This window comes from Lynx rufus, unplaced genomic scaffold (assembly GCF_022079265.1).
Source record: "Lynx rufus isolate CCGP_SWC_20201006 ecotype Redwood Valley unplaced genomic scaffold, mLynRuf1.p SCAF_22, whole genome shotgun sequence".
NCBI classification, from domain to species: Eukaryota; Metazoa; Chordata; class Mammalia; order Carnivora; family Felidae; genus Lynx; species Lynx rufus.
In genome coordinates this window covers 9,992,462-10,008,065 of record NW_025814837.1, presented here as the reverse complement: position 1 = coordinate 10,008,065, position 15,604 = coordinate 9,992,462, and the positions used below count along the sequence as shown (strand labels likewise).

At 37.7% G+C, this 15,604-nt stretch overlaps 1 protein-coding gene across 3 annotated transcripts in view; it reads left to right on the top strand.

The window, feature by feature from the left end:
- The window catches only part of RNF125 (ring finger protein 125), a 96,274-nt gene extending 82,652 nt beyond the window's left edge, over positions 1-13,622 (top strand). For all 3 annotated transcript variants that reach the window (XM_047086940.1, XM_047086939.1, XM_047086941.1), the window contains 2 exons: positions 6,562-6,669; positions 9,743-13,622. In XM_047086940.1, the coding sequence (XP_046942896.1) occupies positions 6,562-6,669; positions 9,743-9,829 (195 nt within the window). In that variant the 3' untranslated portion in view covers positions 9,830-13,622. The remainder of the gene's footprint in view (positions 1-6,561; positions 6,670-9,742) is intronic.
- The last annotated feature ends 1,982 nt before the right edge of the window (positions 13,623-15,604 follow it).

Genomic DNA, 15,604 nt, shown 5'->3' with positions numbered 1-15,604 from the left:
CCTGCACTGACAGCATGGAGTCTGCTTGGAATTTTCACTCTCTCCCTCTCTGCCCCTCCCACGCTTGTTCTCTGTCTCTCAAAATAAATAAACTTAGAAACAACAACAACAACCAACAGCTCCTTTTTGCCACACAGCAGTAATATTCTGCAATGTTTTATTAAAAATTTTTTTTTAACATTTATTCATTTATGAGAGACAGCACAAGCAGGGTAAGGGCAGAGAGTGAGGGAGACACAGAATCCGAAGCAGGCTCCAGGCTCTGGGCTGTCAGCACAGAGCCCGACGTGGGGCTCGAACTCACAAGCTGTGAGATCATGACCTGAGCCGAAGTCAGATGCTTACATGACTGAGCCACCAGGTGCCCCATCTGCAATGTTTTATTTAAAAAAAATTTCTGGAATATTAAACTCAAAGGAGGCCAATGACATAAACAGCTTGCTTCAGATTGAATTGTGAGACTGCTTTTGAGAGAAGTTTGGTATTTTGTCCTCTAAAGGGAAGATGTTTCAACAAGAGCCACAGTTTCTGGCTATTCTTTTTCTTTCAGTGGTTGGCTCTTACTTATCCTTTAGAACTCCTCTTAAATCTCACTTCCTCAGGGAAGCCCTCCTTGACCCCCAAATTACTTGTAGCTCTTGCTTTTCTCTCCTCTTTTTTTCTTATTCATCACAATTTGTAATTGTGTATTCATTTCATGTCTGTCTTTCCCTGTAAGTTACTCGGTTCACGAAGTCATGGAACCTCTTGGTTCAACACTGCTTGGCCAGCTGTTGGAAGACAACCTAGCACATAGGAGGATATAGTGATTACGAAAAATAAGATATTAAAGAAAACATCATTTCATTCAAAGGATGCAGTAGTCTCTTAATTTCTGCCTTGTTCCTGAGATTCATTCCTTAAGGGAAGGGACAGGACTTTTATTGGTTTGGAACATAAATTGTGGTGACTAGAGCCTGAGCCACCTGCCCACAGAGGTTTATTTCTGTGGATATTTAGAATATCTGTGACTCGACTGGGTAGTGGGAGAATATGTTTTGGAAGGAAGAAAAATCTGTATTAAATTTGCTTTCAAACTCTTACTAAATTAGATGTGCAGTCTGGTACCTTAATTTTGGTTACATATTTGTCTGTAATTATTTTCGGTGCATGTCTCTTTTCTCTTTTTTTTTTTTTTTTTTTGACTCAGGAATTTTAAATTTCTTCCCCAAATGGCGCTTGGCATCAGATGGTTGCTGTGGAAAAGTTAACCTAAACCACAGATAGAGCTGGGTGTCCATTGTAATAGATGTTCCGAAGGATTGAAATTGGTGGTAGCTTCTAATCTGGAGGCTGTTTTTCACCTGTGCTGTTCACCATCAGATAAAGTCCATACTGGGATGAGGCCAACATCTGTTGAATGCACACTGCACAATGGTTGATTCCTAATCTGAGTAGCGTGGCCCAGGAGCACTGAGTAGAGGCAAATAATAAAGGATGAGCCGATATTAGCCATTGGCAGCAGTAGGGAGAGTATAGGTGAACACTTAGGTACTTGGTAATGATTAGTAATTCTCGTACCATTTCTTTCCCCTTCCTATTCTTACCCTCTCCTCCTTCAGGTCAGATCCTTCAATGTAAGACACACAAAAAAATCTTTAGAGTACTATAGCTGTTGGCCTGTTTTACAATGTCCTTCTGGTAGATGTACAGCAGAAGACTGAAGTCTCATCTCCACTAGTTCCTATTAAAATCAGACGAAAAACAAAAGCTACTTAAAGTTCCAGGCTTTCTGTATCTTTCTCCTTCGCTAGATCTCAAAGCTCCTTAATCATTGGACCAGGGGTTAGCATCTTTGTACCTCTGACTCTTGACATGGGGCCTCCAGAAACCAGAATAGGTGCTCAAATGAACCATCTATTGAGCAGAACTGGTCCCAGTGTATCCTTCCAGACTCATGTCCTACTACTTCCTGCCACATGCCCTGTCTTCAGCCTCCTACAGCTTTTCCCATGCCTAAGCAGGCCTGTCCTTTTAGATCTCCTGCCGTTTCCCACATTGATTTTTCTGCCTGTTGATGTTCCTCACTGTGGCATTGCTGGCTCGTTCTTCCAGACTCATTTCAGTTACCAGCAGCTTGGCTGAAGCTTTTGCTGATTTCCTGGGCGAAATTAATGATTCCCTTTTTTAGGTCTTGAACTGTTGTTTTGAGTATAACATTTGAACGTATAGCATAACGTCTGAGGTGTAGCACTTGCTATGCAGTAGTAAAAGTATTTTCTTCAGTGATAACAATAGCAGCCATTTAGTATTTGTGCCAAAGACTGAGCTCATATAATGACTGAGCTTCAGAATGTTAAATGATGTGTTTTAAATACACAAACAGCCCCGCAAAGCAGAGATAGTTCTCATTTTGCAGGATAAGATTAGTTACTTGCTAAGGTTAAGTCAGTGAGAGGTAGAGATGAAATGGGAAACAATTTTCCAGGTACTGGGAATACAGGAGTGAACAGGACACATGTAGTTGCTTCCGTCATGGAGCTCCAACTCTTCAAGAACAAGGATCAAATAGTAGTAAATATATGGTGTTTACTGAGTGCCTAGTGGGTACCTGGCACATTAAGGACATTATCTCTAAACATCATAACTGCTCTACAAGGTAGGTAGTAGGATCTCCACTTCACAGAAGAGGGAAACTCATGTGCTGAAGGTCACATAACGAGCAAGAATCTGCAGGGATTTGAACCCAAGGCTCTTTGATTTCACAGGCTATGCAACACAACCCTATCTTTACTGGTTCCCGTATTCCAGGTGCCTAGCACATAGTAGAGGCACAAGAAAGAGTACTGAGTGAACATACTTGTATAACTAGTCTCCCTTCCTTCACACCACAAAAAATTAATGTTGCCTTTCCTTAAAATATTTCTTGGTCTCAGCTGTGTTCTCATTACTACATAGGGGTCTCAGGGTAGATTAAGTGCTATCTTGGGATAGCATTTTGTGATTAGAAAATCGGAAATGATTATAAAGCAATAGTAACTTAAATGATGTAATTTTATTAAAAATAAGGCAAATATTGGGGCGCCTGGGTCGCTCAGTTGGTTAAGCATCCGACTTTGGCTCAGGTCATGATCTCCCACTCTGTGAGTTCGAGCTCCATACGGGACTCTGTGCTGACAGCTCAGAACCTGGAGCCTGCTTGAGATTCTGTCTCTGTCTCTCTCTGCCCTTCTCCCACTCACACTGTCTCTCGCTCTCAAAATAAACATTAAAAAAATAATAAATAAATAAAAATAAGACAAATATTAATGGAGTAGCGCAGAATTCAGAAGTATATGTTTAGACATTGAGCATACTGAAACCAAGACCTCCATAAAACAGTAAGAAAAAATTACATAAAGCCCTCATTGAAATGTAAAGGAAAATGTTATCATCCAAGCAGATAGATTAAACACTGTTATAATATGAAAAGAATGTTGAATTGCCTATTAGGAGGCCTAGATTCGCATTCTGATACTTAAAATGGTATAAATTTAAGTTAATTTTTTTCCTTTCTGAAATTGGGTTCCTGAAGGGAATAGGATAATAAATTAATCAGGGCGCCTGGGTGGCTCAGTCGGTTGGACTCAGGTCATGATCTCGAGGTTCACGAGCTCGAGCCCCACATCAGGCTCTGTGCTGACAGCTCTGTGCTGATGGCTCAGAGACTGGAGACTGCTTCAATTCTGTGTCTCCCTCTCTTTCTGTCCCTGCCCCACTCACAATCTGTCTCTCTCTCCCTCAAAAATATAAATAAACATAGAAAAAAATTAGGTTGTGAGGATCAAATAAGAATAGTACCTAATTTAATGCCTAACACATACCTTGCATTCAGTAATGATTCTGCATCTCATATTTTTTTTTAAGTTATTTATTTATTTAGAAAGTGAGAGCAGGAGAAGGGCAGAGAGAGAGGGAGAGAGAGAGAAAATCCCAAGCAGACTCCACACCATCAATGCAGAGCCCAACTCAGGGCTCAAACTCATGAACAGCAAGATCATGACCTGAGCCAAAATCAAGAGTTGGATGCTTAACCAACTGAGCCACCCAGGCACCACTGCATCTCGTATTTTAAAATGAATGCATGAGGAAATGGAATTTTTAAAAAGAAACCTAAGTTAAAACATAAGAAAGTAGTGTCTGTTAAAGAAAGTCATTTAAATTAGCCATTAGGGATATACAAATTAAAATCATGATGAAATACCACTGCACACCTATCAAAATGATTAAAATTTAAAAAAATACACACACACACACACACACACACACACACACACACACACATGGGGTAAGGTTAAGCATCCGACTTCAGCTCAGGTCATAATCTCACCGTTTGTGAGTTCGAGCCTTGTACTAGGCTCTGTGCTGGCAATGAGGAGCCTGCTTGGGATTCTGTCTCTCCCTCTCTCTTCCCCTCCTCCACTCGTGCTTTCTCCCTCAAAATAAATAAACTACGACACAATACAATTAAATTCTAAAAATATAGACAGTACCAAATGCTGGTGATAACTCACACATTGCTAGTAGGAATGTAGAATGGTACAAGCACTCTGGAAAATAGTTTGGCAGTGTTTTACAAAGTTAACCGTAAAACTCACCATATGACCCAGCTATCACACTCCTGGAAACTTATTCAAGAGAAATGAAAACATGTTTATGCAAACATCTGTATACCAATATTCACCGCAGCTTCATTTGTAACAGCCAAGAACTGAAAACAACAAATGTCCTTCAGAAAGTAAATGGATAAATTGGCACATCCACATCATGGAGATCTACTCGGCTATAAAAAAGAAGGAACTTTTGATGCATTCAGCAACCTGGGTGAATCTCAGGGCCATTATGCTCAGTGAAAAAAGCCAATCTCAAAAGATTAATGCTATTTATATAACATTCTCAAAATGATGAAGTTCTAGACATAGAGAACAGATCAGTGGATACCAGGGTTTAGGGAGAAAAGACAAAGTAAAGAGGAAGCCCAAGGAAGTTCCTTTGTAATGACATGGCAGTTCTGTATCTTGATTGTGTTTGTGGTTATATAAATCTATACATGTGATAAAATTTCATACAACTACACAGGCACACCGAAATAACTGAGTTCATGCAAAAATTGGTGGACTCTAAGTAAGGTTTGTTGTTAATTGCCAATTTACTGGTTTTGATAATGTACTACAGTTATGTAAGATGTTGCCATTGGGACGGGGCGCTTGGTGGCTAAATCAGTTAAGCAGTTAAGTGACCGACTTTGGCTTAGGTCATGATCTGATGGCTTGTGGGTTTGAGCCCCACATCAGGCTCTCTGCTGTTGGCATGGAGCCTGCTTCGGATCCTCTGTCTCTCCCTCTCTCTGCCCCCACCCTGCTCGTGCTTGCTCTCTCTCAAAAATAAGTTAGCATTAAAAAAAAAAAAGATTTGGGGGTATCTGGGTGGCTCAGTCAGTTAAGTGTCCAATTTTGGCTCAGGTCATTATCTCACCACTTAGGAGTTTGAGCCCTGCATTGGCCTCTGTGCTGACAGCTCAGAGCCTGGAGCCTGCTTGGGATTCTGTGTCTCCCCCTCTCTCTGCCTGTCCCCCACTCGCACTCTGTCACTCTCAAAAATAAACAAACATTAAAAAAAAAAAAAGATGTTGCCATTGGGGAAGCTAGGTGATGGGGTCATAGGACCTCTGGCATTATCTTTGGAATTTCTCATGAGTTTATAAATGTTTGAAAATGAAGAAGGTTATTTTTTAAAGCCATTACTGCTATTAAATTAGGAAAATAATGTGTAAATACTAGTTGATGCTAGTGGGTTGTAATCTATATTGCTGGTGGAAATAAAAAACTTTAGGGCAATAGATATTAGGAACTACAAATGTTCATAGTTGTTGACTTGCTAATCTCCATTGTTCTATGAGAATTGTTCTATGTTGTTCTATGAGAATAATTCCCAAAAGGTGAACACTATAGATTACATCACTTGTAATAACAAAATATCTGCATACCAAAAAAATCTTATATATTTCAAGAGCGAGGCAATTAATTGATCTGCTAACTGCAGTATTGTTTAAATAATAAGTTGATAAATATGTACAGAAGTGCATATGAAGAAATAAATGCAATTTTACTTAGTATTATTAATATTTATGCAGTTTTAAAATATTATGCTGAGGGGGCGCCTGGGTGGCTCAGTCGGTTGGTTAAGTGGGTTAAGCGTCCGACCCGTGATTTCAGCTTAGGTAATGAACTCATGATCGTGGAATCGAGCCCTGTGGCAGGCTCTGCACTGGGAGTGAAGCCTGCTTAAAATTCTCTCTCTCCCTCTCCCTTTGCCTCTCCCCTGCTTGCGTGCACATGCACATGCTCACTGTCTCTCAAAAAATAGGTAGATAGATAGATAGATAGATAGATAAAAAATAAAATATTATGGTGAGGAATGGCCAATAGATTCATAAAGTTAAAATTCACTTTGCTGAATAGTTTTTTTTTAATTTTGTAAAAATTCTGACACTAATGATTATTTTTAATTCTTTCTTGAACTGTTGGTTTTCTTCATTTCCAGTTCTGTCCACTCTGCCGATTACTACCTAATGAAAATCCAGGCAGCTTCAGTGGCAGTTTAATAAGACATTTGCAAGTCAATCACACTTTGTTTTATGATGATTTCATAGTAAGTATATTTTCTTACTTTTACATTGTTTCTATGTGGTGTGTGTTAACCTTACCTTTTTAAATTCAAGCAAATAAAATTATGGTGGAAAAAATGTGTATAGACCTGAAGTTAAGTAATAGCATTAAGTAGGAAATTATAAAATATAGTGTTTTATAAACTTGACTATTAATATGAGTTATCTGCCTTAGACAAAATTATTTTCTTTGTGATTGAGATAATTGCTCATTGTATAAGGTACTAGAGTTCACTTTCAAATTATTTTAATTTTTACTCTAGTCCCTCTATGTGTCTAGTTTTAATATTTATGAAGTTGAAAACTTACGTACCTGAGATGAAATTAAATCACATGAGTAATGAAATGGCTCAGAGTTTATTCTGCATGCAGTTGATACTACATTGCATGGCTAATAACAGATATGGTGTTATCAGTGTAGTAAGACACGCAGGTCATGTTTTATTTAAATTCCATAAAACACAAAAGTCATGTTTATTGGACTTTTACAAAACTGAAAAGTTTTTATTAGGAAAAATTATAAACATGTACAAAGGTAGCCAGAACAGCACCATGAACTCCCACATGTCATCAGTAACTACCCATCAGTAATTACCAACTCATGGCTACTCTCATTGTATTAAGAATTTTTCGGGGGGCACCTGGGTGGCTCAGTCAGTTGCGCATCTGACTCTTGATTTTGTCTCAGGTCATGATCTCATGGTCGTGGGATCAAGTCCCGTATCGGGGTCTGTGGTGGGTGTGGGGCCTGTTAACATGGTCACTCTCACTCTTCCTTTGCCCCTCCCTGCTCACATGCGCTCATGCATACTCTCAAAAAAATAAAAATTTAAAAAATTAAAAAAGAATTTTTTTCTTTCAGTATTATTAGTAATTGACTCACAGCACTGTGTAAGTTTAAGGTATACAGTATAATGACTTGTGTATGTATTGTGAAATGATTACCACCAATAATTTTACTTAACATCCATCATCTCATATAGATGCAAAATAAAAAATTTTTCTTTGTGATGAGAACTTTTAGCTTCCAAATATACCATACATTGGTGGTAACTACAGCCTTCATGTTGTGCATTACATCCCCAGTATTTATTTATCTTATAAGTGGAAGTTTGTACCTTTCAACCACCTTCATCCAATTCCCTCTCCCCCACCCAAGATTTTTTTTTTTTTTTAAGATGGAAGAAAAGTTAGATGTAGTATGAATAGTTCTAACTTATGACCGTATTTCCCATGATCAGGAATGAGAACAACAAGCCAAAAGTTAATGTAGCCTTTGTTCTACTTTGCTCCATGTGTTGCCATGTGAGGGTAATGTGTTATCCCCTGAGTCCCTTTCAGCAAAGGGGGTATTGCCTATTATGGGAGGAAATCCCTCATAGCCATGTTCTGAAATAGTATATTTTATTGTTTCCTCTATCTCAATACATGAAATATTAAGGGCTAAATTTAACTTTGCATACAATTTTCACATGATTTTTTTTTTTACTGCTTTCTTTTTATGCAATTTTTTAAATGCAATTTCAAGATAGAATTCAATAATTGTTGAAGACTGTCACTTGAAAATTTTTTCCCTGCTTTCTGATCTGCCCACTGTGGTTACAACACAAGGAGCTTGGGTTCTGACCTGGGTTTACGTAACAACTGGGTCACAGCTCTGTGACCTTGGGCAAGGTATTTAACCACTGAGCCTGTCTGTTCATTTGATAAGTGAGGAGAGTAAAACCACTTTGTCCCATAAGCTCTTGAGAGGCTTAAATTTGATAGTGCATGTAAAGTGATATGCACAGTTTGGGCAAGGGCGTTAGGCAAGTTGGAGATGGGGAGAGGATAAATGGGGGTACTAGGACCACTTGAAGAATTGAACAGGCTACACAACAGAGGCTTCATGTTCTCAGCTCCAGCGCTCAAATAATGTCTTTTCTGGCTGCTGAAGCTCACAGGGCCTCAACAGAGGCTGGTTCCGGTCTATATGTTCTCGTGTTTTACAACACATAGGGCTTCCTCTTTCCCTTAGCTCTGTTAGGTGTTTTAAAAACTAAGTTGATTTCATATCTGTTCTGGCTATTCATAGTCACTCCATTCTTCTCGAGATTTTTCAAAGTATGATTCAGGGCTGGTCAGGAGGAAGCGACTTTGATGAGAGTACTTTCAACCCCCTCAAAACCATATTCTTGGATGTGGAAATAAGGTAGAAGCAGTATTGTTTGTTTTGACTTTTTGGTTTCCCAAGCTACCAAGTACTATACTAAGCACTTTAGGCATATTATCTCATTTTATTCCTTACAGCAGCTTCTATGAAGTGAGTATTGTGTTACTGTCGTCACTAGCTATGAAACACCTGAAGCTCAAAAGTTAATAAATTGCCTAAGAAAAAACCAGGATTGGTCCAAATCTTGTTCTCACCTAGGCCTTGTGGCTTTCCTTTGGATTTTGTTGATTTGCATTTATGCTTTTATGTTTTAGAATAGATTTCCAATAGAGACTTTACCTTATTATTATTATTATTATTATTATTATTATAGAAGAGGAGATGAGTTGCACAGGATAGGGCTCTTAATAGTTTTTGTTTTATTTACAGCACGTGCTAACTTAAAGTTTCGAAAGCCATTTTGACCATCGGGAGGCAAGGAGAAAGAGTTTTGTGTTCAATATATTTTTCAGAGATAGATACTCAGTAGAAGTCCTGGGATTGGTTAATTCTAGGGGAATGTCTTGACTTTACTCCATATTAGAAGTTTGCTTGGAACATAGCACCCTGACCATGATTTATAATGTTGACTAAAGATTACTAGTGTAAACTCCAAATCAAGGCTATTCTACTATGACAATAACAAGTTAATTATTATGCATTAAGAAGAACTAGAAAAATGTACTAGCCCCAAAGCAAAAGTTCTGGGATAAGTTTATGAGAATTTCTGTGGAAACGTGGGACAGGTCACTAAATTCAGAGCTCTACTTTCCTGCAAAATGAGGCATTGCCTTGACCTTTATCCTCCAGTTGCTGAAAACTATCATCTCTGACTCTATGTTTCTAATTATTTTTCTTTATTGTAGGATTTTAATATAATTGAGGAAGCTCTTATCCGAAGGGTTTTAGACCGGTCACTTCTGGAATATGTGAATCACTCAAACACCACATAATTTTATTCAAAGGAAAGGAGAGGAGACCATTCAATTGCACCATTTGTTAAGATGCTGCTCGAACAATTGGAGGGAAATTGTCAATGTTCGATGGGCAAAAATGTACAACACAGTTATATGTTTGTCTATGTTTATTGTTATATTGCATTTTAAAACTGCTTTCATTGGGATGGTTTAAATCTGTTTTACGTTCTTGACTTTCTTAGACACTTAACAAAAAATAGTCTCCATCAGCCACCAAGGTATAGAAGAGAACATGAGGCAGGATATGTGGGTGACGATCTTTATTTGCAAATTGGATGATACTATGTGTAATGCTATAGATTAATAACTATCATCATAGTTGGGCAAGATAACTTATATTTGTTCTATGTAAAAAGATAGAGAATGAAACCAAGTATGGACATTCAAGGAAACCTGAAATCTGCTCTAGTGCTTATCTAATCTCTAACAGAATAATATGGGTAGCCTTGTATCAAAGTAGGAAAGGAAAATCTTGGAAGTCAACAAAGTCCGCTTAACCAAATTATAAAACATAATACTGTAAACAAAGTAAATGTGTTAACAATGTATACTTAATCCTTTGACTTTTTATAACTATGCACAATAAGAATTTAGTATTATATTTTTCAAATATTTGTAGCTTATTATTTAGAAATATTTCTATAATATAGGTAATTTCTTAAAGACCTTTAGCTGATATTTATAGAAGTGTTCATATTCATAATTTTTAGTGGAAAATCCTAAGGGCTTTGATTTTTTTTTTACTTTTATCTTTTAGAAAAAATAAAATATAAATACTGAAAACCAAACAGAAAATGTAGGAAACAGTTTTAGAACTCTGCCAGCCACTCTGGATGTCCTCTGTGTATCCACTCACAGTTATTAGCTGTCTTCCACAGGAGTAACCACTACAGTGATATCAGTACCTAAGTGTGTATTTTTAATCTGTAGGTTTTTTCTTTTCCTTAAAATGTATTATTAGTTAAGAACTTGGTCTGGATAGAGTTATCCACAGCCTGTATTTTGCTGTTTGCATACTCATGGTGCAATTCAGCATGTTCCTCTTTCCTCTGAATATTGACACATGGATCCAAATATAATAGACTCAGGTTTAATCCTTTTTGGCAAGATTATAGGTCATGGTGTGTTCTTTCATCAGAGGGCACACAATGTCTGGTTCTCTCTTTTCGTGATGTCAGCTGAAATTGATACTCAATGCCTTGATCCATTGATTTATTGTGAGTTGGAGAATATTCTAACCCTATCATTTCTCTTTCATTTATTAGTTGGAACATTTTTATAAAGAGATGTTTCCCCACATCTACTATTTGGTTGACCAACGGTCAGATTTGTATAGGAAAGGGAAAGTAAATGTTTGTATTTTCCCTTTATTTACTAATTTTCAAGATAATAAACTTGTTTCCTATTTCTTCCAGAGATCACTTTTTCTTTTTCTTTTTTTTTTTTCAGTGTTATGAACTCATGGATTCAAACATGTTTGATAGGCCTCAACCCATTTCAAATATTACCTTATTGAAGTTCAAATTGTCCCATATCTGGCTATTGGGAGCCACCCCAAGTTGGTGCTGAGTCGTTTTGACACTACACTAGCCATCTTTAATAGTTTCCTTGCTATCTCAGAAGATCCAGGCTCAACTTGTGTGTTATTTGCCCCAGACCTGGAATCAGCCATCTCTCTAAAAAGCTTGGTTACTTTCAGTGAGAAATGGCATTTCAAAATCATAATCAGGACTCTATGCATGCTCATTGCTAGTAGCTTAGTCATAGTTTCTAGGAGAGAGCTAGGAAATACCTATTTTTTTTCACAAGATAAGACACTTTCTGAGTTTATTGTAAAACTTCCAAGTCAAGTTGAGTACTACAGGGATTTTACTTAATCCTTCCTGTTACTACTATATCTCCATTTTCTACACTGAGAATCTTGGTTTTCAAGAACACAGGGCATGATAGAGTTAGACTATCCCACAATTATTCACTTCCTTTATTTACCTTACACATGCAGCAGCCTCAGAATAACAACGCTAAAACCACCATCACCAATATGGTAACTGAAACAATTAAAATTTTTTCATTTGCTCTACCCATTCTCTATTTTTAAAAGTCATACTATGTCAGCATTTCCAGAACATATTGGTATAACATACTATACTGTCTCCCTTCTATCCCCCATTTAGTCTTACTTCTTCAAATAACTATATATATAGTGCTTGTCACTGGTGGTTACCTGATGACTCTGTTTTTTCATATCTGGATCTTTAATGACGAATCCAGGACATAGAATGATGTTTCTATATTGAAAGGAAGAAAAGGAAGCTATGAAGACTAGTGATAACAACTGAGGATAAAATATTTGGCTATACTTAGCTTTTTAACTGTAATCATTATAAACTTTGTTTCTTACACATAAATGTAGTCATAATCACGCTGCCCCAAATGTTTTATAATTATCCATTCCTTCTTTAAAGTCTTGCTTACTATTCTGCCATCCTCTGTGAGGTAATTAGAAAAACATAAAACCGGATGAAATCTAGAGGGCCTTATTTCCTCTCTTTTAGATACTGGCTTCAAGCTTGCTTTTTACAGCTGCAAACAAGTAGGAAGAGGTTTTTAGTTTCACAAGCTCTTGTCCTGCAATTTGGATGGACCATCCAATAAAGCAAAACCTGCTAGACGACAAGTACAAAAAGAGAGGCATTTTTCAAAGATAACCAGACTGAAAATCTAGTCCCTAAAAAAAAAAAAATAATAATAATAGTAATAATTCATTTCTGAGCATTAGTACTGATTATCCAGAAAAATAAAGCTTTATTAATTCAGAGCAACACAAAAGGCATCTTTAAATCTGTAAAACAAAAAAACTTCAAAACATTGAAAACCATATTTTAAGGCAAGCTTTAAATCCTTTACCACTATTAACTTCAGCACAGCAATTCTGTATCCTGTCCCTGGATTCCTCTTAGGATAATTTTGCCACCTACAGGACAAACGAGGTGCTGGCCGCCTGAATTATTTTGCCTTCTGAATTAATTATCTTGAGGTCTAACATGGTGAAGTGCAAATACTCATTGTTTCACTGTGCCTTTAACCTTTTATAAAAAGGAATTGACAATTAATTGTTTCAAAAAAATGAAAACCGTAAATCAAACTGTCATACTGTACATCTTAAACATAAGTATACAGTGATGTATGTCCGTTATTTCTCAATCAAACCAGGGGGTTGGGGGGGGGGGTGGGATGAGAACCAGTATTTGAAGCTGTTGACTATTAACAAAATATTTTACTTTCTCTATAGTGCTTCAAGATGCAATTTTTTCAAAGCCTTATAAAGGAAAAACTGATTCACGTGTTACTCTTTAAAGATCAAATTCTTCTAACCCAACACAAACCTACAGAGATTTTTCTTTGTGGGCTTTTCAACCCAAGTTTCTAAATTGTAGCTTGAAAAATTGGATTGTGAATCTAGGATAAAGAGAGTTTCAGATCAGATCTCCTAAGAGAGATCTGCTTTGTTTCTTTACCTGGTGTTAGGTGTCTTTCATTTCGAAGTGAGTGTACTCCAGTTATTCAATGTTTATAGTATCATTTGTACCTTTAAACATTGATTTTAGGGATTTTAAAAAGTCACTGAGAAATTCATTCCTTTATTACTCAACTACAACAACAAATCTGTATAGTGATCAGAATTTAAAATGTACAATTCTTTTCCTTCTGTAAATATGTATTATTGTTAGAAATAAAGAATGGCAGGACCATTGCTTTCATTAAAATATCTACTGTGTCTGCTTTTTTTTTTAATGTTTATTTATTTTGAGAGAGAGAGAGAGAGCAGGGAAGGGGCAGAGAGAGAGAATCCCAAAAGGCTCAGTACCTGCAACGAGGAGGCTGATGCAGGGCTCGATGTGGGGCTCGATCTCACGAACTGCGAGATCGTGACCTGAGCCAACATCAAGGCAGTCAACTGACTGAGCCACCCAGGCACCCCTACTGTGTCTGTTCTTAAATACAGATATTGATAAATTTTTACACAAACTTGATTAGCTTTTTAAATTGTCATTGTTCAGGAATATCTATCGCAAACATATACCTTCCTTTAGGCCAGTAGTTAGGTCATTTTGCCTCCTGGGAGACATTTGGCAATGCCTAGGGACATTTTTGGTTGTCATAGCTCGAGTGTGCTGTTGGCCAGGGATGTGGCTACATAGAGAGAGGCCAGGGATGCTGTTCAACGTCTACAATGTATAGGTCAACTCTCCACAGCAAAGAATTACCCTGTCCAAAAGGTCATAGTGCTGAGGTTTAGAAACCCAGATTTAGGCCAAGGTAATGCTGAGCATCATGGAGTTATTACTGGTTCTGTTTCCAAAGGGCCTCATTGAAATTTAAAAGGTAAGATGTAAATGAACTCTATAAATCCTACTCCTTCTTAAATACATACTATGTTTTGGGTAACAATCATGTGTACTTCAGATGTGAATATATTCAAACAGACGAAAGCTTTTTGGGTTTTCCACAAGAGGTACAGGACAGAACACAGGTGCTATTGATGTGACCTCTGATGACTGTTTACTGAGTGCATCCTAAAAGATAGAAGCAGTCCAGAATGGGTTGAGAAGACTTACCTTTATCATCTAGATTATCTTTACTGAAGATGACAATATATGGCAGAGGGACACCTATGTCTGAGATCTTTGAGGCTAAGATATATTTAAGTTTCTAGCTTATTACTGGAAAATCATCTGGTATTTTCATCTTGGAGGTTCCAGAGAAGGCCACAGGTGGGTCTTGATTAAAGCTAATCATTGCCACAGAGCAGCCGTGTGAGAGCCCAATGAAGGTGAACCCCCAGGAACTTCCCCAGGAAGAGATTGATCAAGGTAGATTAGGTCATGCTGCAATTACAAACAACCCCAGACCCCAGTGCTCACTCAGTAAACTGTGGATCCTGCCTATTCTCTTGACAGCTGTTCTCCAGTCTCAGAATCCCAGACTGTTTTGGTCTCATGGCATTTGTGTATTACCATGGGCTTCCCCAGTCATCCATCACAGTGGGCTAAAGAGTTGATTACACAGGTCATTTGCACTCACATTGCATTTGCCAAAGCAAGTCATGGCCATATGTGATATCAAGGCATTGGGGAAATGCAATTGCCTTAGGTAGAAGAGAACTGGATATTGGAATGCTAACCATGGAAGCACAAGCCGGGAGGCAGCCATCGGGAGGTCCACAGGGAAAAGGTATTAAAAATACTTGTGGAAGGGGGCACTGGGTGGCTCAGCTGGTGAAGCCTCTGACTCTCCATTTCAGCTCAGGTCATGATCTCAGAGGTTCATGTCCCACATCAGGCTCTGTGCTGACAGTGCAGAGCCTGCTTCGGATTCTCTCTCCATCCCTCTCTCTCTGCCCTTCCTTTGTTCTCCCTCTCTCACTCTTTCAAAATAAACTAATAAAACAAACAAACAAAAAAAAACACAACATGTGGAGGGGCGCCTTGTTGGTTCAGTCAGTAGGGTATGCCACTCTTGATCTCAGGGTCATGAGTTTGAGACCCACCTTGGGGGTAGAGTTTACTTAAAAAAAAAATACATATGGAAAAGAGAGGCAAAAAGTTAAAACGAGACCAGCTTTTTAGAAACATGAACTGATACTCATTTTGCTATGGTAATTTTTGCTTAATTTTACTCAAAGTTTGGGATCATTTTACCAAATGAAAGCTCTTATAGTTTCTCAAACATAAAACAATAATTTTATTT